The 27,099-nt window shown below is 44.0% G+C and overlaps 1 protein-coding gene across 2 annotated transcripts; it reads left to right on the top strand.

Moving 5' to 3' along the window:
• The first annotated feature begins 846 nt into the window (after positions 1-846).
• LOC310984874 (calpain-2 catalytic subunit-like) lies at positions 847-25,970 on the top strand. 2 transcript variants are annotated; one of them, XM_083970231.1, is made up of 20 exons: positions 847-1,261; positions 5,417-5,486; positions 8,597-8,715; positions 10,607-10,740; positions 13,674-13,842; positions 15,486-15,569; positions 15,669-15,754; positions 16,278-16,343; positions 16,887-17,047; positions 17,896-18,077; positions 18,822-19,033; positions 20,104-20,140; positions 20,223-20,288; positions 20,769-20,826; positions 21,329-21,393; positions 21,496-21,564; positions 22,929-23,007; positions 24,616-24,732; positions 25,544-25,602; positions 25,766-25,970. In XM_083970231.1, the coding sequence occupies exons 1-20, from the start codon at positions 1,025-1,027 to the stop codon at positions 25,787-25,789; spliced, it is 2,094 nt and encodes a 697-aa protein (XP_083826357.1). In that variant the 5' UTR covers positions 847-1,024; the 3' UTR covers positions 25,790-25,970. The 2 variants fall into 2 exon arrangements, with proteins under 2 accessions (XP_083826357.1, XP_083826358.1); XM_083970232.1 differs by lacking the exon at positions 847-1,261 and adding an exon at positions 1,294-1,333.
• The last annotated feature ends 1,129 nt before the right edge of the window (positions 25,971-27,099 follow it).

Below are 27,099 nucleotides of genomic sequence, written 5' to 3'. Positions count from 1 at the left end.
AGAGAGAGGGTTCAATTTTACCCCTTTTTCTAGATTTTTTAAAAAACATTTTTTTTTATTTTTTAGAAATTTGACCACTTTTTTTTCTAGAAAATGTTTTATTTCTTTGCGGGGGGATTTTACCACTTCTTCCTAGAAATATTCAAATGTTTTTGGAGAAATTTTACCACTTTTTTCTAGAATTGTTGAACTTTATTTTTTAAGAATACTTTTTTATTTATCTTTATTTTTTTCGAAATGTTACCAATGTTACTTTTTCTAGATTTTTTTTTGTTAAGAAATTTGACCACTTTTTTTCTAGAAAATGTTTTCCTTTTTTTTTTTTTTTTTTTGAGAATTTTACCACTTCGTACCACTTTTTTCCCAGAGAATTTCTCTATTATGTTTCCAAAAATTCACGCCATCGGCCCTAATTTGAATGCACAAAACTTTATTCAGTCTTGCAACAAATATTTGTGTATTTCTGGTGTTTGCTTCAGCATTTTGTCCAATGGGGATCCGTGGTGTGCCTTGATATAAAACAGTTACAGGACCTGGTGTGATTTTGTATTTTTCCTTCCTGTGTGCACGCGCTCACTTCCTTGACCCAGTGCCACAGCAGCAGCGTCGTGCACGCGCCTCAGGGAGGGGGGCGGGGCTGTCCACAAACTTTCGGCCGTGAAGTTTTAAAATACTATTAAAAGTTACTATATAAAGGTGTTTTAAACGTCACATGACACATCACACAGCAGCTGCGGCTTCCTGCTGTTGTCGTCGGTGGAGAAAAAAGATTTCTGTGAAGGAGAAAAAGAAGGAGAGAAGAGGGAGTGGTGGAGAGAGGTTGGCAGCAGCAGAGAGACTAGAGAGAGAGAAGCTCCTCCCCGGGCGGAGGTCTGACTGACTCAGAGGATCTAGATTCTGTTCCATCTGCAGCTGCAACAACAGGACTCTGACTGATCCAGCTGCTCCTCTCTGGTCTGGACCTTAGACCCGGACCTTCTCCTCCTCTCTGGTCTGTCCTCGGACTCGGACCTGCTCCAGCACCATGTCCGGTGTGGCCTCCAGCCTGGCCAAGCAGCGCGCCGCGGCGGCCGGGTTCGGCTCTAACGCCAACGCGGTCCGGTACCTGAACCAGGACTTCGCGGCGCTGCGCGCTCAGTGCCGCTCCTCGGGTCAGCTGTTCTGTGATCCGGCTTTTCCCCCTGCGCCAGAAGCTCTGGGCTTCAACGAGCTGGGGAGGAACTCCCACAAGACCCGGGGGGTCAGCTGGAAGAGGCCCACGGTAAGAACCACTAGAGACCAGAACCACTAGAACTAGAACTAGACCCGGGGGGTCAGCTGGAAGAGGCCCACGGTAAGAACCACCAGAACCACCAGAACCACTAGACCAGATAACCAGAATCTGGCCTGGGTCTGGAAGGGTTAGTTTGTCAGAGTGGGTGGGGAGGGGCGGGGCTGCTGTGGAAGGAGGGGGGGGGGGGGGGGGGGGGGGGGGAGATTACCTGGGGCAACTCATAACTCTGCTGCCCCCCCCCCCCCCCCTCCCTCCTTTAGAGTTTACAGAGAAGTTTCAGTTAAAGGCATATTACAAGGAAATGCATAGGGTAGATAAGGCAAAGAACGCAAGGCAAGACAAGGCAATTTTATTTGTATAGCCCGTTTTTACCACCAGTTTGTATCAAAGGGCTTTACATCCCATCATAACAACATCCTCTGTCCTTAGACCCTCACATCCACTGAGGAAAAACTCCATGGAAAAGCCTCAGAAAACATCAGTACAGATGTTACACTGCAAAAACTCTCTCTTCTTGTCAAAATGTCTCATTTCTAGTCCAAACTAATCTCTTTCCACTTAAAATAAGACTCATCACCTAAAAATGAACTTGTTTTTAGATCATTTTCACTTGAAATAAGTACAAACAAGTTTTTTGTGTTTGTAATAAGAAAGAAAAACTTGCTCCACTATCAGATTTTTCTACTAATTTCAAGTGAAAATATGTTTGAAAGAAGTAAAAAGTGTGAACCAGAACTAGAAGGGTTAGTTTGTCTGAGTGGGTGGGAGGGGCGGGGCTGCTGTGGAAGGAGGGGGGGGGGGGGGGGGGGGGATTACCTGGGGCAACTCACAACTCTGCCCCCCCCGCCCCCTCCTTTAGAGTTTACAGAGAAGTTACAGTTAGAGACAGTAAAGATGTTACACTGCAAAAAACCCAAAATCTTCCCAAGAATATTTGTCTCATCTCTAGTCAAAACTAATCTCTCTTCACTTAAAATAAGAATCATCACCTAAAAATTTATGTCAATGTCAATGTCAACTGTATATAGCACATCTAAAGGCTGAAGGCCATCAGCCAATGTGCTTTACAGGATGAAATAGTCAGCAACGATAGCAATACAAGCAGAGCAGTATGACATAGGAACAAATAAGCAATACACATGAGAACAAATCAAAATACGCTGACTTAACACAACTGCAAAGGATCGATCTCTTGATAAACTTGTTTTTACATCATTTTCACTGGTTTCTAACTATTTTTCACTTGAAACAAATAGAAAAAAAAAGTTTTTTGTGCTTGTAATAAGAAAGAAAAACTTGCTCCACTATCAGATTTTTCTACTTTTTTCAAGTGAAAATCTGCTTGAAAGAAGTAAAAAGTGTCTAAAAACAAGCTGCTTTTAATATGATGAGTCTTATTTTAAGTAGAATGAGTTTATTTTGACTAAAAATAAGACAAATATTCTTGGATAGATTTAGAGTTTCTGCAGTGCAGATGTTGCAGATGTTACAGAGGTGAAGATGCTGCTGTGTAGATGTGTTGTAACATGTCTGTGTGTGTTTTCCACACTGTGTGTGTCATGTAGCCTGTGTTGTTAACCCATAGGTGTTAGATCAACTCATCTATAGGTTAATTATTGATCAGATTCAACCGTCACTTTAATGGTTGTAGAGAAGCAACAGGAGGAGTTTTACTGTGAGTCAAAGATCCTGAATATCAGAGAGATGAGTCACTACACACACACACACACACACACACACACACACACACACACACACACACACACACACACACACACACACACACGTGCAGATGTGTCACCGAGTGTTTTCAGTCAGAGCAGGAAGAGGAGGAAGAGGAGGGAGGGGCCGCGAGTCCCAACAAGTTGATGTTTGCAGACTTCACACGAAGCACTGTGTGTGTGTGTGTGTGTGTGTGTGTGTGTGTGTGTGTGTGTGTGTGTGTGTGTGTGTGTGTCTGTGTGTGTGTGTGTGTGTGTGTGTGTGTGTGTGTGTGTGTGTGTGTGTGTGTGTGTGTGTGTGTGTGTGTGTTATGCTGTTACACAGTTTATTTATTTCTGTGTTTATTCCTTCCTTCCTTCCTTCTCTACATGAATCCTCATCGGTCGTCACTGTTCTAAGTTAGCATTAGCATTAGCATTAGCATTAGCTTTAGCTTTAGCATTAGCTTTAGCATTAGCTTTAGCACCAGCAGCTGTTCCAGATGTTCACACCTTTAGCATGCTGCTAAGTTAGCATGCTAACCAGCTAGCTCTGCTCAGAGGCAAGTTGTGACGTGTGATAGAGAGATAGATAGATAGATAGATAGATAGATAGATAGATAGATAGATAGATGATAGACAGATAGATAGATAGATAGTAGATAGATAGATAGATAAGATAGATAATAGATAGATAGATAGATAGATAGATAGATAGATAGATAGATAGATAGATAGATAGGTAGATTATAGATAGATAGATAGATAGATAGATAGATAGATAGATAGATAGATAGATAGATAGATAGATAGACAGATAGGTAGATTATAGATAGATTATAGATAGATAGATAGATAGATAGATAGATAGATAGATAGATAGACAGATAGGTAGATTATAGATAGATTATAGATAGATAGATAGATAGATAGATAGATAGATAGATAGATAGATAACTGGTTAACACATGCAGCAGGAGTTGCATCGTCCTATGAGTGAAGATGACGATGATGAAGGTGAAACCTGCAGAGTGTTGGACATGTTTCTACAGTCAGGGTCACTCAGCCTCATGCTGTTGTAGCTAAAGACAGTTAATGTAGCCTAACTGTGACATCCCATGATAACCAACATCACATGACGTATCAAAAGAAAACGGTATTCATTAGTCCTGAGCCGTTTATAGTCATTTATTACTGAGTGATGAAACAGAGTGAATGTCAGATCAATGAGACAAGACCAGACAGGACAGGAGAGGACAGGATGAGTGGAGCTACAACTGAAGGTTTATCCAGTTAATTGTACACAACGTTCTTTTGTGTAGCCTACATCATTTTTGGCTCTAGTATTACTTACATAATTACAATTATGTATGACATTTTGTGCAATATCTACACACTCCTGCTTGTGCAACTGGGTGTAATGGGCATCGTGCAACACAACCTGGTACCTATGCACTGCTGCACTTTAGCACTTTAGCACTTTAGCTGCTATAATCCGGCACATTTACATGTTTTTATATGTTCATTAATGTGCACTGTCCCACCCAAATAAACTAATAAAGTAAAGTAAAGATGTTCAGCACAAGGTGAAGGGTGGTGGTAGAAAACTATTCACATCAAGAAGATGAAGCAGAACTGGGACAACAAGTCATATTCAACACTGGTGTTTAGACTTCATCATGTAAATGAAGATGAGTTTTAAACTGACTCTGTGTCCAACAGGAGGAAATGGAGATGTGCAACTCTGCAAGCAGAATTAGATCTTTTGGGAGAGTGATATCAGTATTTTCTCTTGGTTTCATTCTCACAGTGACTGGTGGTGCTGGATGTAGAGCGTGTTTGCTTAAAGGGATAGTAGCATTTTTTTTAAAAGTGTGGTTGTATGATCTCCAAATAGCCCCTAAGTACTTTAATTGCAGTAGAAGACTCTCTGCACTCCTCCCGTTAGCAACGCCAGCCCATAATAGCCCTGCCCAGAGATTTACAACATACAGTGTTGTGAACAGACCCAAAGAAACGGCCTATTTTCACGGCCTAAAAGAGGTTTTACCTGAAAAAAAATACACAGTTCCATTGTTCACTATAATATATATTTTTTCCAGCCCTTCAAAGTGCAGGAAAAACACCGTTTTTATTTTGACCTAACCAACTCACGTATCCCTCCGCCCAGGGTTAGCGCCGCCGATCAGCAGTTGGTTCGGTCCAAATAAAAACTGTGTTTTTCCTGGAAAAAATTATATTATAGTGAACAATGGAACTGCAGAGAGTCTTCTACTGCAATTAAAGTACTTAGGGGCTATTTGTAGATCATACAACCACACTTTAAAAAAAATGATACTATCCCTTTAATATCTCAATGTAGACGATGTTATGTATATGATATGATGTTTGTCCAAGGAGGCGGAGCTCTGTCTCACCTGGTCTCTCTTCTCTTGTCCTATAGGAACTCGTCTCCAACCCGGAGTTCATCGTGGGAGGAGCTACAAGGACCGACATCTGCCAGGGAGCTCTGGGTGAGTTTTACTGACTGTCCCTGAACGCACCACAGCAGCTGACAGACGGACAGGTGGACGCTCTGGTGGACAAGTTGTGAGCTGCACATTCACCACGCTATGAGATAATAACACAACGTTACCACACAGAGTTGTTTTAGAGGGAAATTAATGCAAAACCACTGATGCACGTTGCCTTCAGGGACAGTTTTTCATCATCAGTCTCTGTATTTCCCTCTAAAACAACTCTGTGTGGTAACGTTGTGTTATTATCTCATAGCGTGGTGAATGTGCAGCTCACAACTTGTCCACCAGAGCGTTGTGGAGTTGTTGGATTGTGTATTTGATGAGTTTGATGAGGGAAACCAAGAAATCCCATAATGAGCCTCCGTAGCGTAGCTCTGAGCAGCTCACGGCTCTGCTCCGCCGTTCTAAAAATAGCTTGCACCGACAATTAAAGGTAACGAACCTACTGCTAGGACTATAGGGATTATGGTGATGGGCTAAATTGACTAAAATGTTGAACTACCCCTTTAAGCTTCGACCCAACAGTCACATTAAAGTCTGTTGTTCTGCAGCTCGGTGAGTTTAATGTGAAACAGATGACTGATAATTAGAGGGCGCTGCCACGCTGAGCTCTGATTGGCCGAGCAGGAAGCAGCGAGACAGGAAGAGGCCTGGTGGTTATTGTTAGAGGGAGAGAGTCGGCACGAACATCTGAGTGTCGACCAATCAGGACACACCCTCACACACACACACACACACACACACACACACACAGAGCACCCCTCCCTGTGTGTGTGTGTGTGTGTGTGGTGACTCAGCCTCTGTGGTTAAACTCAGTCTCTGTTGTTGTGAAACATCTGAACTGAACTGAGATCAGCTGCTTCTGGTTCCTACGGTGGCCCCGGAGGTTCAAAACCACAAAAAACACTTTTACAAACACCAAGACAAATTTACACTTTTACCAACAACATCAAGCGGAAAGGGAATGTACCAACTCTGGGGGGTTGAAGCTGAAGTGATAACGGGAGCAGCCAATAGGAGTTGTTGCTGCTGTCGTTGATGGAGTTCATGGTGACCCACGATGGACAGCGATCGGTGCTGGCGACAGCGGTAGACTATGTGAATTCACATATGGCGCTTTTCCACTACACTTTCACAGCTCGGCTCGGTAAAGGTGCTTTTCCACTACAGCTGAGTTCTTCTAGTTCCTCCTCAGCGGGGCGGGGTCGACACGGGGCCGCGTTGTCCGTCTCTCTTTTTTCTCTCCGTTCGTCAGCTCCAAACTCACTGGTCTGCAGCTCGTTAACAGACCACAGTGGTTTTACACACAGCAACATTTAAAGCAGAAGTTAGGTGAATGTTTGTGTTAATATAAGTCTTAAATAGTTGTATCTTCCGACAGCAATCACTTCTATAGAGTGTTTGGTCTGAAACACGGGTCTGTCAGTCACTCTGCTCTGCTCTGAGCCCAGGAGAAAACTTTCCTTGTATCCTACAACCTTTATCCAATGAGGAGAGAGAACGGCATAAAGGGGCAGTCCTCTCTGTGTGTGCAGCCAAGGGATGCGCCTGAATGTGGTGACGTAGGGACGAGGACCAATAGATCCATGACGAGGGCGGGGGCTGCTAACTCCATCTGCTGACAAGATGTTATGGTGCGTTCAAGGCAACTCGTAACTCGTGTTTTTCTGACCTGTGAAGTGGTACCAGTTCGATCTGGTACGAGTTCACGGGTCAGAAGTTACGAGTGGCCGTTATAGTGACTTTCACAGGTAAAACAGGTCGGAGAAACACGAGTGGGTTGCCTGGAACGCTACAAAGTCGTAAGTTGTGACTTGAAGCTGTAACTTACAGTTTCAAAAGCCTGCCTGGAACGCAGCATTAGCCAAAACCACCGGATCACTTACTTCTGCTTTAACTCAGGTGAAGGAACAACAACAGTCTGATACAGATCAGCTGCTGTTGCCGCTCTATTTTTGAAATTTCCGTGTTTGATTCTCATGTCGGACGTAGCACTGCACTCTTCCAGTGACGACGCTCTGTCCAATCAGTGGAAGGCAGTCGGCTGACGTCACGTTATAGTATCGCTTCGGCTGCTAGGAACCAGGGCCGAGGAGGAACTAAAATAGTTCCTGGTACCGGGTACTAGGGCTGGTGGAAAAGCAAAAAAAGCGGGCCGGCCGATGTTTTCGGAGAAGTGAAGCTCCACCTGTGGAGCAATGACCGGGACATCACAGAGACAGCAGCCGGTCTGCAGAGCTGCTCGGCCGGCCAACCTCCGTCCTCATCCCGGGGGAGAAAACCATCGCTAATTAACTTACCCACAGGTTTTTAGAGGTTTACCACCGGCTGGTTACATTATTTCTAGGAGATAAATGTTGGTCTCAGTGATGAAATCTAACAGCTGTATCAGTAGCATTAGTTGGTGTGAATGTAAAGTGAAGCTTCCTGTGTGTATTGGACAGAAGAGCAGCGCTGCCTCGGGGCTCTGGAGCCTACGGACACAAACCACCACATTTACATCAAGAAATACATGTTTTACAATGAACCGATCGTCTGCATTAAATGTTTTTTATTATTATGTTATATACAACATGGTTACGGTCCGCGGTTCCGTAGATGGGCTGGACGGGCTGTCATCGTGCTCTGAGGTGACTCAGAAATGACCGTAAAGCAGCACCTCTGGCTGTGACTGTGAAGTTTTTTTGAACAGCTTTTTAGAACTGATAAGTGATAATGATAATATTCAACCAAGTGCATTTTATTGCTTCCCCCTTTTGATAATAATATTTAAATTACTTGACAAAATATTATTTCTAGAGAAAAGTGGATTTTTAGGGGTGTATCCCCATTGACTCCCATTCATTCTGCACGCCTGCGAGCGCCCCCACATGGACAGAGACGTGTTCCCAGAACCGGAAGTTGAACGAGAGTGGCACTTCTGCCCTACAACGAAAGAAAGGGGTAACTCTTCAGAGTGCAGTTCTGAGAAAAATGAGTTTGAAGTATTTTTGTTGTCCAGTCAACTGTATTGAACTTAGGATTCTAAAAATTGGTCAAATCCTTTCTTTAGCAGGTAGTAGTCTAGCTGTTTAAAAATATTTAACTCAAACTTAACATTTTAGGTGACTGCTGGCTGTTGGCGGCCATCGCCTCTCTGACCCTGAATGAGTTCGTCATGGCCCGGGTGGTTCCCACGGACCAGGGCTTTGGAGACGACTACGCTGGAATCTTCCACTTCCAGGTAACGTGACCTCCACACCCTGTTGCTATGGTTACCTGCAGCCAGCCAGGTCCTTGACGCTTGGCCCCGCCCACTTTTAAGCCCCAGTGTCGCTGCCCCGCAGGTTTCCTCCAATAGAGAGCCTCAGCGGAAGCAGGAAGTAACGTCGCCATAGGACCTCAACTCGGAAAAAGTCTCCATGTGAGGAGAACAGGAGTCAAAGTTTTATTTTGTGATCCGATTGAATTGTGTCATGAGAAACAACTCTGTCCTCTACCTGTTTAAAACATCACGTTTCATGAAGAGAAATCAGCAGTTTGTTGTAAAACGGCAACAGAAGAATGTATTTAGTGTGACTACAGATCTGGTGTCACCAACTGACACGGGAAAGGAAGGACGCCATGTGGTTGCCATGGTGACGTCACCTACGCCACCTGGAGTCTCTATGGTTACAGATTCTAACTGTGCGTTCACACCAAAAGCTTCCAAAGCGTCAAAAATGCTCAAGGGTGGGCGTCAGACAAGACAGCTCCCAAAACTGCAAATATTTTCAGCCGCTTTGGCCGCTCGTCATGTGACTGACGTCAAAGTTCGATCACGCTGGTCATTGGGGCCGAAATACAAAAAAAAGAAAAAAAAGGCAGCCGACGGACGTCTCTATTCTGACAGGCTGCCGCCGGTTGCCGCTGAACCGCGTCATAGCTAATTACCCTAAAGTTAAACCTGGCTCAACTTCTCATCTGGTGACGCTTTGGACGCTTTGGAGGCTTTGGACGCTCTGGAAGCTTTGGACGCTCTGGAAGCTTTGGACGCTCTGGAAGCTTTGGACGCTCTGGAAGCTTTGGACGCTTTGGAAGCTTTGGACGCTCTGGAAGCTTTGGACGCTCTGGAAGCTTTGGACGCTCTGGAAGCTTTGGACGCTCTGGAAGCTTTGGACGCTCTGGAAGCTTTGGACGCTCTGGAAGCTTTGGACGCTTTGGAAGCTTTGGACGCTCTGGAAGCTTTGGACGCTCTGGAAGCTTTGGAGGCTTTGGAAGCTTTGGACGCTCTGGAAGCTTTGGAGGCTTTGGAAGCTTTGGAGGCTTTGGAGGCTTTGGAAGCTTTGGAGGCTTTGGAGGCTTTGGACGCTCTGGAAGCTTTGGAAGCTTTGGAGGCTTTGGAGGCTTTGGAAGCTTTGGACGCTCTGGAAGCTTTGGACGCTTTGGAAGCTTTGGACGCTCTGGAAGCTTTGGAGGCTTTGGACGCTCTGGAAGCTTTGGAGGCTTTGGAAGCTTTGGACGCTTTGGAAGCTTTGGAGGCTTTGGAGGCTTTGGAAGCTTTGGAGGCTTTGGAAGCTTTGGAGGCTTTGGACGCTTTGGAAGCTTTGGACGCTTTGGAAGCTTTGGAGGCTTTGGACGCTTTGGAAGCTTTGGAGGCTTTGGAAGCTTTGGACGCTTTGGAAGCTTTGGACGCTCTGGAAGCTTTGGACGCTCTGGAAGCGCGGCGACGCCTGTTGATGCTTTGGACGCTCAGTGTTGCCGGGCTCTCATTGAAAATGAATTGACTTCCGGCGTTTTTGACGCTTTGGAAGCTTTTGGTGTGAACGTACAGTAAGGAGTTTTATTCTACAATAGTTTTACAACAAACTGCTGATTTCTCTTCATGAAACGTGATGTTTTAAACAGGTAGAGGACAGAGTTGTTTCTCATGGAACAATTCAATCAGATCAGGAAATAAAACTTTGACTCCCGTTCACTCGCAGGTCCCATGGTGACGTTACTTCCTGCTTCTGCTTCGGCTCTCTATTCTTCATCTGTCATTGGCAGGAAATGGCAGTGATGTCACTGTAGGAGACAGGAAGCAGAAGGACCTTTCAAAGTAAAAGCCCTGTGTCTCTGTGTCTCTCTGTGTCTCTGTGTGTGTGTGTGTGTAGTTCTGGCAGTTCGGGGAGTGGGTGGACGTGGTGATCGACGACCGTCTGCCCGTCAAAGACGGAGAGCTGCTGTTCGTCCACTCGGCCGAGGGCAGAGAGTTCTGGAGCGCTCTGCTGGAGAAGGCCTACGCCAAGTAAGACCCCCGATTTTTATATATTGCAATTTATCTCTGTAAGTATGTGTGTGAATGGTACTAATATAACTGCTGCTACTGTCTCCAATGTCTTGGTGCGGGCCATCACATTCTGGATCCATTCATTTAGACTTGCACTTTACCTTTAAACTTGCACTTGCCCTTTAGAAACTGGCCCTTTATACCAGGCACTTTACAGATCACATGCACTTTATGTATGTTTTTAGGTATGACTGTGTATATGATTGTGAACCACTGTGTAATTCTTGTGTATTTCTGTCTGTGTGTGTGTTACCTGCCAAGGGACTACGGATGCTAATTAGCAAGTTGCTAACTCTGACGCATTTACATTTGTGCACACGTACGAATGTTCATTAATGTGTATTGTCCCTTTTAACTCATTGAGTGCCAACCACGTAATTTCTCGTTTTTCGTTCCCATGCGTTGAGTGCCGAAAACGTAATTTTACGTTTTTTGCTTTTTTTTTAAATTATGAAAATAGACACTTTAATACACATTATATGTAAATTTGGGGACTCTACGACGAGGAGAACTGAAATAGATGACGATCAAAGTCACATGACAGCTCATGATCTGGAAGTTTTTATCATAACTCGGCTTCTGCAAACGGAGTTCTGCATGCAGATGCAGCGCAGCTGCTCTGCTCTCACCTGCGCTGCTGCTCCAGCTGCTCGAGCTGCTCGGAGCTGAACCAGGAAGCTCTCAGCCGACAGTCCGCCCGGTCTTCATCTGGAGCAACACCGTGTCCTCCCCAAAGTCCTCCCGCGGTAAAATCTGATGGTCTCTGGGCCAAAGCAGACCGGCATCACCGACCCGTACCACAGAAGGACCGCGACCACCGGTGGGGCCGGTGTTCCCGAGCCGCGGTGGCCGACAGACCCTCACGCTCCGCGGGGAGAAGCTGTGACACGGCACGGTGCGTCTGTGTTATTGTTGTTTAGTGGCGCCCCCCCGCCCCCGATGGTGGTTTTGTGAATAGAACAACCAGTGTTGTATATATTTATCTTATACGAGCCCTTTGATCCAGAAATGCGAGTGTCAGAAGAGCGACAGACACAAACAGAGCACCTTTCATAAAAGACGCTCTATCTCCTTTTCTAGAAAAAAAGGAGGGATTTTGGTGAAACCCAGCCATGTTTAGCTTGACTTTTCTCAGGAACAGAGGCACGTAGAAACAAACGGTTTGTGGCCACTTGAAGCATTAAGGTAAACCTTTCAATTGAGCTACAGTATGTGTTGGTGGCAATAATATAGAATACACTGTGGCTCTACATAAAAAGTCAAAAATGGTCTAAATTGCCGGTACACTTGACTAAAACTTTGGAAAGGAGCGCGGCACTCAATGAGTTAAATAAATAAATAAAAAATAAAATAAATAAAAAAGACCGCCGCCGTGATGTCACTGGGATGGAGATAGTAGATAAAGTAGTCAGCACTTACAGCCCGAGGCTTCCTCAGAGTTAGTTATACAACCAGCAGCAGTCTGCTGATACTAACGACTCAATGAGCCACGGTAGAAAAAACAAGTCATAACTTTAACATTCACCATTACAATAAGATCAAAGACTTGAACACACAAACCCCCCAGGTAGAAACACTGCAGCCAGACAGAGCTGAAGACTCGTCTGCTGAAGTAACAAAGGAACATTTGTGTGGGTCTGCGGGAGATCTCTGAAACCTCTGGAGGAGTAGAATTAAGCTCCAGTCCGTGGTCTCTGCTCATTCTACCACTCTGAGGGGCTAAAGGCTAATGCTAAGCTAACAGTGGTCTATGCTCATTCTACCACTCTAAGGGGCTAAAGGCTAATGCTAAGCTAACAGTGGTCTCTGCTCATTCTACCACTCTAAGGGGCTAAAGGCTAATGCTAAGCTAACAGTGGTCTCTGCTCATTCTACCACTCTAAGGGGCTAAAGGCTAATGCTAAGCTAACAGTGGTCTCTGCTCATTCTACCACTCTAAGGGGCTAAAGGCTAATGCTAAGCTAACAGTGGTCTCTGCTCATTCTACCACTCTGAGGGGCTAAAGGCTAATGCTAAGCTAACAGTGGTCTCTGCTCATTCTACCACTCTAAGGGGCTAAAGGCTAATGCTAAGCTAACAGTGGTCTATGCTCATTCTACCACTCTAAGGGGCTAAAGGCTAATGCTAAGCTAACAGTGGTCTCTGCTCATTCTACCACTCTAAGGGGCTAAAGGCTAATGCTAAGCTAACAGTGGTCTCTGCTCATTCTACCACTCTAAGGGGCTAAAGGCTAATGCTAAGCTAACAGTGGTCTCTGCTCATTCTACCACTCTAAGGGGCTAAAGGCTAATGCTAAGCTAACAGTGGTCTCTGCTCATTCTACCACTCTGAGGGGCTAAAGGCTAATGCTAAGCTAACAGTGGTCTCTGCTCATTCTACCACTCTAAGGGGCTAAAGGCTAATGCTAAGCTAACAGTGGTCTATGCTCATTCTACCACTCTAAGGGGCGTTGTTCCTCCTTAGAGTGGTAGAATGAGTATAGACCACGAACTGGAGTGGATACATGACAACAACTTCCATTCATACCAGTCATACGTGCCTGAGGCGGAGTGATAGCTACGCTGTGATAAGGCTTTAGAATAGTAGCCGTGGTATATGCTCATTATACCACGGTTAACAACCAATCAGATCGCCGGATTTCACCTTTACATTTTATAAGGGATTGTTAGACTATTCTGAAGTTTGACAGTTGGACTAAATTCCAGTAATTCAGCACTTCAGACTAAAACTTCTCCTGTTAACCCGTTAATCCGGCCCCGGCCCTCTGGCCTATAGGGTGTGAGGGTTAGGGTGTCGGTGGTCGGTCAGTGCAGCTTGCAGAGTGAAGCTGGTCAGACCGGTGTATCGTCATCCTCTCCTCTTCACCCTGTGTGTGTGTGTTTGTGCTGCAGGGTGAACGGCTGCTACGAGGCTCTGTCCGGCGGCTCCACCACCGAGGGCTTCGAGGACTTCACCGGCGGCATCGCGGAGAACTACGACCTCCAACGACCTCCGTCCAACCTGTTCCAGATCCTCAAGAAGGCCCTGGAGGCCGGAGCGCTGCTGGGCTGCTCCATCGACGTGAGTCTGCACACGCCACTGTTACACTGTTAAAGAGCTAGTAAATTATGCAGTTACGGTAAATATGTAACTGCAAAATAAAAGAATATATTCCGGTATAGAGCAGTGAATGGAGAATAATATACACAGAGGTGGCAAAAGTACTCATATTCTGTACTTAAGTACAAGTTCAACTCCTTTACTCAAGTAAAAGTAAGAAAGTACAGGCTCTGAAATGTACTTTCAAAGTAAAAGTAAAAAGTAAAAATGATTTTTTACCGTTAATGAAACCTACATCATTTGATAATTTTGTGAAACAAAAACAGTTCAGACAGAATAATCCAGATTGAACTGGCCAGAGGCGGTGTTTACCATCGTTTGGGCCGCCACAGACCCTCACTAAATAATGATAATAATCATTTTTCAGTCCACCTGCCGTCTCTCTCGCGTGCTGTCACATCGCACGTACACACACACACACACACACACACACACACACACACACACACACACACACACACACACACACACACACACACACACACACACACACACACACACAGACACACACACACACACACACACACACACAGTACACACAGAGCAACAGAATGAGGTCGGTGGGAGGGGCGAGGGCTTTCCGGAGGACACCAAAAGCAACACACATCCATACAGAAAAATGACACGTGTTTGTGGAAAACCGAGTGAATACGAGTACGGACGACTGCAGTCGATGTCTGACGGGCGCGGAGAGAGGAGTAGCTCCCTGTGCGACCAGCCAAGCGCCCGTGAAGGCGCGTGCAGCGCTCTCTCCTCGCTCCCGCGGTCCGAGCTGTCCTTCTTCTCCTCTCTAGTTCGTCACGTCTTTTACCGGTGCTTTTACGTCGTGACAAAAAAAAAGTAAGGAGCCTGTTTTTACAATGTAAGGAGTAGAAAGTACTTTTTTTTTTTTTTTTTTTCACTTTAATTTTTATTGAGAATTTTTGCTTTACAAAGGTGCAACAACTCAATCAAAATAGAACTAAAACAAGTAAAAAAAAACACATAAAAAAACACACATGGGAGTCACTTTCAAAGCAATCAGTCCATATTCCATTTTTTTTCCTCAATCAAGTTTTTTGTTTTGTCGTTGTTCAGTCATAAATATTGTCCATCTCATCCATTTCTCTTTGAACTGAGCTTCCTGTAGCCTTAAGCGGTGTATCATTTTTTTCCGTTGTGTAGATATCCTCTACCAGGTGAGTCCATTGTTCTTGTGTAGGGATGTCTTAGAAAGTACAGATTTTTGCGTATAAATGTAGGGAGTAAAAGTAAAAAGTCCTCAGAAAAATAAATACTCAAGTAAAGTACAGATACCTGAAAAATCTACTTAAGTACAGTAACGAAGTATTTGTACTTCGTTACTTGCCACCTCTGAATAATATTCATGAAACAAAACCAACTTCCGTTTGTGGCGTCCGCTATCGACCTATGGCGGCGCCCTGGTCCGCCATCTTCCCTGCAGACCGGGACTGTTGGGATTTTATGGTTTTATCCTGTTACAAAGGTTCCTGTTATAAATGATAGCTTCCTGCTGGCTTGGTTGTCACGACAACAACAACAGCGATGATGATGATGATGATGATGATGATGATGATGATGATGATGATGATGTCTCCATGTAGATCACCAGCGCCTCCGACTCTGAGGCCGTGACCCGCCAGAAGCTGGTGAAAGGCCACGCCTACTCTCTGACCGGCGCCGTGGAGGTAACGTTGTCACCGTCACGTCCTGATGATGTCACAGGAAGCAGGAAGTGACATCATGATGACATCATCACCTGTGTGTGTGGTTGTGGTTGTTTGCAGGTGAACTACCGCGGCCGCCAGGAGAAGCTGGTGAGGATGAGGAACCCCTGGGGACAGGTGGAGTGGACCGGAGCCTGGAGCGACGGGTGACCTAACACACACACACACACACACACACACACACACACACACACACAAACACACACACACGCACGCACGCAAAAAAACGGACGTTACTAGGCTACTACTAATATTTAGAGGAAAAAAAACTGTGGTAACTCTAAAATCAATAATGCCACATTAGTTATTTAACCCTCATCTTGCTGGTGAACGAGGCATATTATGGGACATCCGTTGGACCCCTTTGTTTTAAGTGAGCTCCCAGATCATCTTGATTTCTAGGGCTACGTAGCCCCTCCCCTTAGCCCTACTGTAGCTCTGGACCAGAAGTAGAACTGGGACACCACCACCCCTCACATGGAGGCGCAACATTAAGGGGAAAGGCTAAGGGGAGAATTGGGATTGGGCCTTACTTTAGTTAGATACTTTTGTTGTACTGGCTATGTATATATATTATACTGAGTATCACATAAATTACACCACTGCTGTTGTTGTTGTTGTTGTTGTTGTTGTTGTTGATGTTGTTGACAGTGTTGTTGTTGTTGACAGGTCGTCAGAGTGGAACTACGTGCAGGGAGACTGTCCTCACGCCAACTCAGAGGACGGAGAGTTCTGGTGGGTGGAGACTAAACGCTGCAGCTCGATGGATGGATGGATGGATGGATGGATGGATGGATGGATGGATGGATGGGTGGATGGATGGATGGATGGATGGGTGGATGGATGGATGGATGGGTGGATGGATGGATGGATGGATGGATGGATGGATGGATGGATGGATGGATAGATAGATAGATAGATAGATAGATAGATAGATAGATAGATAGATAGATAGATAGATAGATAGATAGATAGATAGATAGATAGATAGATAGAACGATAGAACGATAGAACAATAGATTTCAAACAGAGACTGCAGATTGCAGTCTGAGGTCAAAGCTCCGCGGTCTGACTGTTAGACTCTCCTCTGTGCTGTCCCCCTGCAGGATGTCTTACAGCGAGTTCCATGTTTCTTTGTTGTATAACATAGTTCGGTCAGACTGACTCTTCCTCCGTGCTGTCCCCCTTCAGGATGTCCTACAGCGAGTTCCTCTAAAACTAACCATGTTTCTTTGTTGTATAACAGACTGACTTGTCCTCTGTGCTGTCCCCCTGCAGGATGTCCTACAGCGAGTTCCTGCGCCACTACTCCCGGGTGGAGGTGTGCACGCTGACGCCCGACGCCATCGACGACGACTCGGTCAAACACTGGAGCGTCAGCAAGTTCGACGGCAACTGGAGGAGAGGCTCCACGGCCGGGGGCTGCAGGAACCATCCCTGTAAGTCCACTAGTTAGTCCCTTAGTCCGTTAGTCCTCTAGTCCTCTAGTCCTCTAGTCCTCTAGTCTGTTAGTTAGTCAACTGGAGGAGGGGCTCCACGGCCGGGGGCTGCAGGAACCATCCCTGTAAGTCCACTAGTTAGTCCCTTAGTCCGTTAGTCCTCTAGTCCTCTAGTCCACTAGTCCGTTAGTCCGTTAGTCTGTTAGTCCGTTAACTCCAACTGGAGGAGGGGCTCCACGGCCGGGGGCTGCAGGAACCATCCCTGTGAGTCCACTAGTCCACTAGTCTGTTAGTCTGTTAGTTAGGCCGTTAGCGTGAGGCGGGTAACCATGGTAACCTCCTCCGTCCACCTGCTCCTGTTCAAAGTTCAAAGTTCAAAGTTGAAAGTTGAAAGTTGAAAGTTGAAAGTTGTCTGTATTGTCCCTGTTGGGAAGTTGACCTGCAGCCAGGAGGTTAAAAACACATAGCCTAATGACACACAATACCATAAATACACATTAAACACACAGAACAATCAGCCTCTGTTGAGAACAACAGCACATAGCAACACATAGCAACACATAGCAACACATAGCAACACACAGCAACACATAGTGGGCAGTGCATTCAGAGACAAAGTGCATTCAAGTGCATTCAAACACAATCATGTCAGCAGCCGTTTCCTCTTCAGTCTCTTTTTAAAAACAAGTGCAGTTGAAGACGTTTGTAGGTCTTTGTCCAGATCGTTCCATAACTGCAGACCTTTACAAACTATAGTACTGAAACTAGTGCCTTTTATAAAGGTCTATGATGGGATGGCCTCCTCCCAGAAGATGTTTATAGTTCCCTGTCCCCTCTTCCCTCCTCAGACACCTTCTGGACCAACCCTCAGTTTGTGATCAAGCTGGAGGAGGAGGACGACGACCCCGACGACGGCGAGGTGGGCTGCAGCTTCGTGGTCGGTCTGATCCAGAAGAACCGCCGCCGCCTCAGGAAACAGGGCGAGGACATGCACACCATCGGCTTCGCCATCTACGAGGTCCCACCGCAGGTCGGCTCAGTCTGCACCCAGACTCACTAAACCTCCTGAAGACAAAAACATCTTCTTTAGTGTCGTTTTTATCTTAACTTCAGTCTTAACTCATTGAGAACTCCGTTTGCAAAAGCTGAGTTATGATAAAAACTTCCAGATCGTGAGCTGTCATGAGTTTTTGATCGTCATCTATTTCAGTTCTGCTCGTCGTAGAGTCCCCAGATTTACACATAAAGGTGTGTTAAAGTGTCTAGTTTCATAATAAAAAATAAAAAAAGAAGCAAAAAGCGTAAAATTACGTTTTTGGCACTCAATGAGTTAAGAAGAAAAAAGACAAGAAGTCATATTCTCCAAAAAAGTTTCTTCGGTAACACTTTACAATAAGGGTCCCTTAATTAACGTTAGTTAAAAAAAAAAAATTAACGTTAGTTAATTAAGGGATTAATTAACTAACGTAATTAAGAATCTGCCAGTGAAAGAAAGTTTTTTGTTCTTGTTATAAGAAAGAAAAACTTGCTCCACTATCAGTTTTTTCTACTTATTTCAACTGAAAATTAGTTTGAAACAAGTGAAAATGAACTAAAAACAAGTTCATTTTTATGTGATGAGTCTTATTTTAAGTAGAAAGAGATTAGTTTAGACTAGAAATAAGACAAATATTGTTGGTAAGATATTTGATTTTTTGCAGTGCATGATGTTATTCTGTCTCTACTTCCTGCCTCTCTAATCTAACCTGTGCTTTGTCCTGATTGGTCGATGCAGTTCCAGGGGCAGCGCGAGGTCCACCTGGACAAGAACTTCTTCCTGACGCACGCCCAGACAGCGAAGTCCGAGACCTTCATCAACCTGAGGGAAGTCAGCTCCCGCTTCAAGCTGCCGCCGGGGGAATACCTCATCGTCCCGTCCACCTTCGAGCCGCACCTGAGCGGAGACTTCTGCATCCGGGTGTTCTCTGAGAAGCAGACCGAGACGCTGTGAGTCTCTGCACTGCAGAAACTCCAGGACTATCTGTCTTATTTCTAGTCAAAACTAATCTCATTCTACCTAAAGTAGCCTAAGTATATTTATACTAGGGCTGGGACCATACGCTTTTCTCCCGATTCGATTCTTCTACGATTTTTTGGATGGCGATTCGATTTAAATTGCGATTCTACGATATTGCAGATTCTCTCTATGGTTTTTAGTCTTCAGCATTTTTAACATTTATCTGCACACAAATACTGTAGGAGCCTATAAATTAACATACTCCATTATAAAGTGAACTTAAACCCTTTTCAAAACCTGGACTCTCTGTATGTAAAAAAGGCGAACAAATGCACATTGCACAATATCTAAAAAAATTCTAACAAAAAAAAAATAAAAAATAAAAAAAAAATAGATTTAAAAATCGTCCAAAAAGATATTGCGATATTTATGTGAATCGATTTTTTCTCCCACCCCTAATTTATACATATACATAAATAGTTATACATTAAAAAGCAGCTTGTTTTTAGACACTTTTTACTTTTTTCAAGCAGATTTTCACTTGAAATAAGTAGAAAAATCTGATAGTGGAGCAAGTTTTTCTTTCTTATTACAAGATTTTTCTACTTATTTCAAGTGAAAATTAGTTTGAAACAAGTGAAAATGATCTAAAAACAAGTTCATTTTTAGGTGATGAGTCTTATTTTAAGTGGAAAGAGATTAGTTTGGACTAGAAATGAGACATTTTGACAAGAAATAAGACAAATATTCTTGGAAAGATTTTCCAGAGGGAAGAAGCTGGAACTCACCGTGCAGGAGGCAAACTGCCCTTTAAAATGGAATTTACCGTTTATTAAATGGTCTATTTCTGCCTTTTTCAAAGTGTGTTTTTTTACTGTAGGTTTTTATCGTTAATCACGTTTCTAACAAAAGTTTAAAAAAAAAACTTAATTCAGTCTGTTTTCAACTAGAAGCCATGAAACATTCTGCTGCATCTGAGATATGAGAGCAACTTTACTAACATGTTTTGTGTCTGTGTGTGTTTAGTGTTTTCTAATGTTCATGTCCTGTGTTCTGTCAGTCCCTGTGACGACCCGGTCCACGCTGAGCTGGACGACGTGAGTACAACTAACACACACACACACACACACACACAGATGAGATGATTGACAGGACAGTGACCTGGTCTCTGTTGTCTAGGAGACGGTGTCCGACGAGGAAGTGGACTCTGGCTTCAGAGGACTCTTCACCAAACTGGCCGGAGACGTAAGTTACAGTAAACACTGCAAAAACTCTACATCTTACCAAGAATATTTGTCTCATTTCTAGTCAAAACTAAACTCTTTCCACTTAGAATAAGACTCATCACCTAAAAATGAACTTGTTTTTAGATCATTTTCACTTGTTTCAAGCAAATTTTCACTTGAAATAAGTTTTTTGTGTTTGTAATAAGAAAGAAAAACTTGCTCCACTGTCAGATTTTTCTACTTATTTCAAGTGAAAATCTGCTTGAAAGAAGTAAAAAGTGTCTAAAAACAAGCTACTTTTTTATGTATAACTATGTATGTATATGTATAAATATATTTATTTTAGTTATAATTAGATTAGTTTTGACTAGAAATAAGACAAATATTCTTGGTAAGATGTAGAGTTTTTGCAGTGAAGGGGGAGGAGCCTGAAGGGGACGACAGCTCACCTGTCCTCTGTCCTCTCAGGTGTGTGACTCTGTCCTCTCTTTGTCTTCAGGACATGGAGATTTCTGCAGCGGAGCTAAAAACCATCATGAACAAGATCGTGGCCAAACGTGAGTTAAAGTGAAGCTCTAGTCTAACGTGACCCTGAATGCATCGCCTGCAGTGTTAAAGGGATACGCCAACATTTTTTTTTTCGTGTCTTGCCTCACTCCCGAGTCCATGACCAGCAGATAGACACCATCCTTTCCACTGTGTGTGTGCAGTAACCATGGAGATAGAGCCGTATCGCTGTAATAAGCTTAGCTCAAACACTGGAAGTGTATGAGTAGAGCTAAGCTAATTAGCGACACTTCCAGCGTTTGAGCTAAGCTAATTAGCGACTTCAGGTGGAGGCAGGCTAACACTACCTATACACTTCCAGTGTTTGAGCTAAGCTAATTACGGCGATACGGCTCTATCTCCCTTGTTACTGCAGCACAGTGGAAAGGATGGTGTCTATCTGCTGGTCATGGACTCTGGAGTGAGGCAAGACACGGGAAAAAAAATGTTGGCGTATCCCTCTAACGTGTTTCTCCTGACCCTGAACGCCTCATCTGCTTCCTGTCTCCACAGGAACTGACATCAAGACGGACGGCTTCAGCATGGACACCTGCAGGATCATGGTCAACCTGATGGACGTATCCTAGCAACAGTGTGGTGACTGGTCAGTGTGTGTATGAGTCCGTGAGTCTCACCTGTGTGTGTGTGTCGGTCCGTCAGCGTTCCTTAACCTGCAGCAGGACAGCGGCAACGGGAAGCTCGGCCTCGGAGAGTTCGCCACGCTGTGGAAGAAGGTCCAGAGATACCTGGTGAGACATATCCACCTTTTTCCCAACCTCAAAAACGTAGCCTGTTTTGCTCTTCCAGTGGAATTTTATGTTTACGTTTCCATGGTTTCGGTAGTCGCGGTAAATGCATGGATTCTTTTTTTCTTTTTTCAATGAAAATGTGTAAAACGCATGGATCATCACAGCAGCTTAACAATGGATATCACACAAATTGACATCCGTGTTAAAAGCCAGCGTTAATAATAGATCCATTCGTTTACCGCAACTATGACAACAACTGAAAACCATGGAAACGTAAACGTACATTTCCAAAACCAAAACCGGCAAAACTGGCTTCCAACCGGTTTTGACCATAGATCACATTCAGAAACCTGTGGATATGAAGAGTTCATTTGCAAAAGCAGATAACTCCGTTTTTTTTTTTAAATTCTAGAATCTTCATTTTTTATTGTTTATTTCCATAAGGTGATATCAGTCAAACCAAAGTGGAGTGACTTTGAGATGTAACAAAACAGACATATCTCAAAAAAATAAAGTTTTATTGAGAACAACACTATGCAAAGAATAATTACAAAGCCTCAGCTCATTTTTTTCAAAATGGCACTTATCTGCTTTTGCAAATTAACTGTTTTACTGACTAGATGCCACGTTCCCAGGCAGCTCTATTGAGTGGAATACACGTCAACTCGGCGGCCATCTTGGTCAGGGGGAAGCCGTGTCTACTTCCTGCATTAGTCAACAGAGGCAGGTGTCTATCAACATCACCATAACTCACTGAATATTCAACCAGTTTTCAAGCTGTCAAATGTCAGACATATATTTATGATACAACAACAATTTTTTTTTTTTTTTAATTTTCTAATATATATATATTTTTTAATGTATTAAAGCAGAAGTAAGCGATCCAGTCGTTAGCAGTCCCCGCCCTCGTCCCTACGTCACCACATTCAGGCGCATCCCTTGGCTGCACACACAGAGAGGACTGCCCCTTTATGCCGTTCTCTCTCCTCATTGGATAAAGGTTGTAGGATACAAGGAAAGTTTTCTCCTGGGCTCAGAGCAGAGCAGAGTGACTGACAGACCCGTGTTTCAGACCAAACATTAGTGATTGCTGTCGGAAGATACAACTATTTAAGACTTATATTAACACAAACATTCACCTTACTTCTGCTTTAAACATACACTTACATTCTCATACACACACCCACATGCATAAATACACTGAAATGTGTTCTACAGGGTCTGACTGCTGGTCAGACGTTTATATGTCTATGGTCAGAACCCCTGACCAAGATGGCCGCCGTGTTGACGTACGCTGAGAAGCAGAAGGCGGTATACATCTAGTCAGTATCTATGACCTCACCACTCTGTGTTTGTGTCCTCAGTCCATCTATAAGAAGAACGACTCAGACGACTCGGGCACCATGAGCACGCCGGAGATGAGGGTGGCCTTCAAAGACGCAGGTCAGCTCATCTCCTCCTCCTTCTTCCTCTTCCTCCTCCTCTTCCTCATCCTCCTCCTCCTCCTCCTTCTCCTCTTCTTCCTCCTCCTCTTCTCCTCCTCCTCTTTGTGTTTATTTCCTCTCAGTTGTGTCTCACTAACTTCTGTTTCTCTCTCAATTTAAATCTGGTGTTTGTGTTTCTTTATGCTGCGACTTCTGGACTCACTGTCAGTAAACTGATGATGATGATGGTAGGTCACACCCTGAGTTAGCGTGTTAGCGTTACCTGAATTAGCATTACTTGTTAGCGTTACCTGTGTTAGCATTACGTTATCAGGTGTTATTGTGATGACAGCTGAACAACCTGATAACAACATCGAGCTAACTGTTGCGCTAGCAGTGTGAGCCTTTCACTAATGCTAACTAGCGTAGCCTCTGACTCTAATTACATCACGTACTGAAACATAATTAACAGCTTTTATAGACTGATCTTTTTTATTTTGTTACATTACAAATGTTTTACAAACGAGCAAAACCATAAATCTACACTGAATCACTTAGCATTAGCATCAGTAATGTTAGAGCAATGGTTCTCAAAGTGGGGTCCGGGGACCCCCAGGGGTCCTTGAGAGGATTCAAGGGGGTCCTCAACTTTATTTTTTTTAGAAATTTTACCACTTTTTTAAAGAGTTGAATTCTTTTTTCTAGAAAGTTTTAACTTTTTTTGGGGAGAATTTTTACCACTTTTTTTTTAATGTTTAAATGTTTTTGTGACCCGAAACACCCAATGATCTCAGGATACATCACTGAAGATGTGCCCTAGCTTGCATCAGAGGATGTTTCACTACAACCAGAAATTTCTCTACAATATTTCCAAAATTGTAGGCTATGCCATTGGTCCTAATATGAACGTACATTGACAAAAAAAGTAACGACAACGTTCTTCAGTCTCAGAACAAATATTTGTATATTTCTGGTGTTTGCTTCAAAATTTTGCTGTTAGCCTGCTGTTAGCCTGGTGTCAGCCTTCTGTTAGCCTGCTGTTAGCATGCTGTTAGCCTGGTGATAGTATTCTGTCAGCCTGTTGTCAGCCTGTTGTTAGCCTGTTGTTAGCCTGTTGTTAGCCTGCTGTTAGCATGCTGTTAGCCTGGTGATAGTATTTTGTCAGCCTGCTGTTAGCATTCTGTCAGCCTGTTGTCAGCCTGTTGTTAGCCTGTTGTCAGCCTTCTGTTAGCCTGCTGTTAGCATGCTGTTAGCCTGGTGATAGTATTTTGTCAGCCTGCTGTTAGCATTCTGTCAGCCTGTTGTCAGCCTGTTGTTAGCCTGTTGTCAGCCTTCTGTTAGCCTGCTGTTAGCATGCTGTTAGCCTGGTGATAGTATTTTGTCAGCCTGCTGTTAGCATTCTGTCAGCCTGTTGTCAGCCTTCTGTTAGCCTGTTGTTAGCCTGTTGTTAGCCTGCTGTTAGCCTGCTGTTAGCCTGTTGTTAGCCTGTTGTCAGCCTGCTGTTAGCCTGCTGTTAGCCTGCTGTCAGCCTGCTGTTAGCCTGCTGTTAGCCTGTGCTGTCAGCCCGCTGTTAGCCTGCTGTTAGCCTGGTTGTGTGCTCGGCGGTCACTCCCCTGTCTGTCTGCAGGTTTCACCCTCAACAACACCATCTACCAGCAGCTGGTGGCTCGATACTCCGACCCCGACATGACCATCGACTTCGACAACTTTGTCGGCTGCTTGATGAGACTGGAGATGATGTTCAGTGAGTCAACGGCTCATTTAGATCACGGCTAACAGAGGAAGCTGGTGGTTCATTCACAATTATTAAAGGGACATTGTGTAACTTCCCCTGTTATCTCTTCAGGAAAATGTAGCCTATTATTTGGTTCTTCAGTCTGTTTCTCATTAACATCAACAAAGTGAAGTGTTCCTTTCAGCTCTGAATGAGCCGTTCATATCATTCATATCTCCATGGAGCGGGTAAGCTCGGTGCTGCTGCCATGTGGTGTCTCCATGTTTTTACGTTCAGTGGCAGCGTGACGGTAGGAAACCACGGAAACTCCGGAGCTGTCGGCTCAGTCACCGCGGTAACGCAGTGATGAGGAATGGAGCGTTACACTGATGCTGCATTCACCTGCAGTCCGGCAGACGGCCGTCGCTAACAAACCAGATGTCATTTTAGTCACAGAAGTCCAGAGAAAGACGGTAAAACAATACCACATCACCATGACAACATATTGTCACGTGTATTGTTTTGCCTCGTGCTGACGGACCACTTGTTTACATAGAGGCTTGTTTATGCCGTTACGTGCAGCGGCTGTCGTCCGTCTGCCGTCTGCCCAGTTTCAGGTGAATGCAGCATGAAAAATACCATTGAGTTGCTTCAGATATACAACCACAACGCTAGATGGGAGGAATTCTTACACAATGTTCCTTTAACGTGTTCATAAATACAGTGGTAAAAACATTGGTATTTCTTATTATGAATGAAGTTAAGTGTAAAAATCCAACATGAGATGAGTGCAGATGTTAAACATGAGCTCCAGATGTGCTGATGACATCTTCTCCTGCAGGGATCTTCAAGAAGGTCGACGCTCACGACAGCGGCAGCATCGAGCTCGACTTCCACCAGGTGAGAAAAACAAACTCTCCGCTCTGAGGGTTCATGTGAGGAACCAGAACCTGGTCTGACCTGGTCCCCCTGTCTTTATTTATTTATTTTATTTAACCTTTATTATTATTATTATTATTATTATTATTATTATTATAAATAATTAAATTCTGTGTCTCTGCAGTGGTTAACCTTCGCCATGATCTGAGCCGTGACGCCCGCCCGCCCGCCCGCGCCCGGAGCCTCAGTGTTACCGCAGCAACTCGCCATATTCCTGTTTCCAGCCTAGACGCTACTTTTATATCTGTATGTGAGGCTGAGGCTTGTTATGTGTTTTATTATCTACTACACTCTACCTGACTGACACCATGTCCATGTAACGGCAATAAATGTATCAACACAACAACAACAACAACTCAGCGTGCTGCAGTCTCTTTACTCTGCTCTACACACACACACACACACACATCTATCTATCTATCTATCTATCTATCTATCTATCTATCTATCTATCTATCTATCTATCTATCTATCTATCTATCTATCTATCTATCTATCTATGAGATAATCATGTAACATTAGAGACAGAGTTGTTTTAGAGGAACTACATTCCAGACACGGCTGCTGGGCGGAGGGATTTCAGAAGAGAAAGTAGTTCAGAGTATTTGCTTCATTGGTGAATGTGCAGCTCACAACTTGTCCACCAGAGCGTTGTGGAGTTGTTGGATTGTGTATTTGATGAGTTTGATGAGGGAAACCAAGAAATCCCATAATGAGCCTCCTAGTGTAGCTCTGAGCAGCTCACGGCTCTGCTCCACCCATCTCAAAACAACATGCAGCGATAATTAAAGGTGATGAAGCTACTGCTGTGACTATAGGGATTATGGTGAGAGGAGGATCTAACTAATTGTTGGACTGTCCCTTTAAACCTCATCTCATCTCAACTGTGTTATAAACTGCTAATGAGTTCATGAGTCCACCTGAGGTTTATCTGTGTTTTTACCAGAAACTGCTGAGCTAGTGACATCACAGCAGGGTTCCTACACATTTGAAATGTCCACATTCCAGACTTTCTCCAGACCATAATTTCCAGACTTCCCGGTAAAAAAAATTCAAATTATTTGTGATATTTGAGTAAATAGATGTGCATAATATAAAAAAAGCATGCAATTTATCATTTGTTTTCATTATTCTGAATGTGTATAGCCATTATGTAACCAAATAATTTCCTGGAGATTGTAGCTAGGTAGGCTACAGTAGCGCATACAAAATAATTAACCCAGATAACTTCAGATGAGACCAAACCCAGATAAATACAGATAAATATATTTCCATACAATAGTATTCATTTTCCATACTTTTCCAGACCTGGAAATGTATAAAATAAAATTCCATACTTTCCATACTTGCGTAGGAACCCTGAGTGACATCACAGTGACATCACAGACATCAGCTGATAAAGGTTTGACCTGTGACTGAAAAAAATAAAAAACTACAGTTCCTGTGACGTCACATGAC

The sequence above is a fragment of the Trachurus trachurus genome (genome assembly GCF_905171665.1).
Source record: "Trachurus trachurus genome assembly, chromosome: 1".
In the NCBI taxonomy this organism is placed as follows: Eukaryota; Metazoa; Chordata; class Actinopteri; order Carangiformes; family Carangidae; genus Trachurus; species Trachurus trachurus.
The sequence above is the reverse complement of the archived record's forward strand: the minus strand, read 5'-3'. Positions and strand labels throughout refer to the sequence as shown.

Bases quoted from the DNA above. Each gene is read 5' to 3' on its own strand.
- LOC310984874 (XM_083970231.1), top strand. From the start codon at position 1,025: ATGTCCGGTGTGGCCTCCAGCCTGGCCAAGCAGCGCGCCGCGGCGGCC. The intron at 1,262-5,416 runs GTAAGAACCACT...CTTGTCCTATAG, and splicing joins TCAGCTGGAAGAGGCCCACG to GAACTCGTCTCCAACCCGGA. The intron at 19,034-20,103 runs GTGAGTCTCTGC...GTGTTCTGTCAG, and splicing joins GAGAAGCAGACCGAGACGCT to TCCCTGTGACGACCCGGTCC.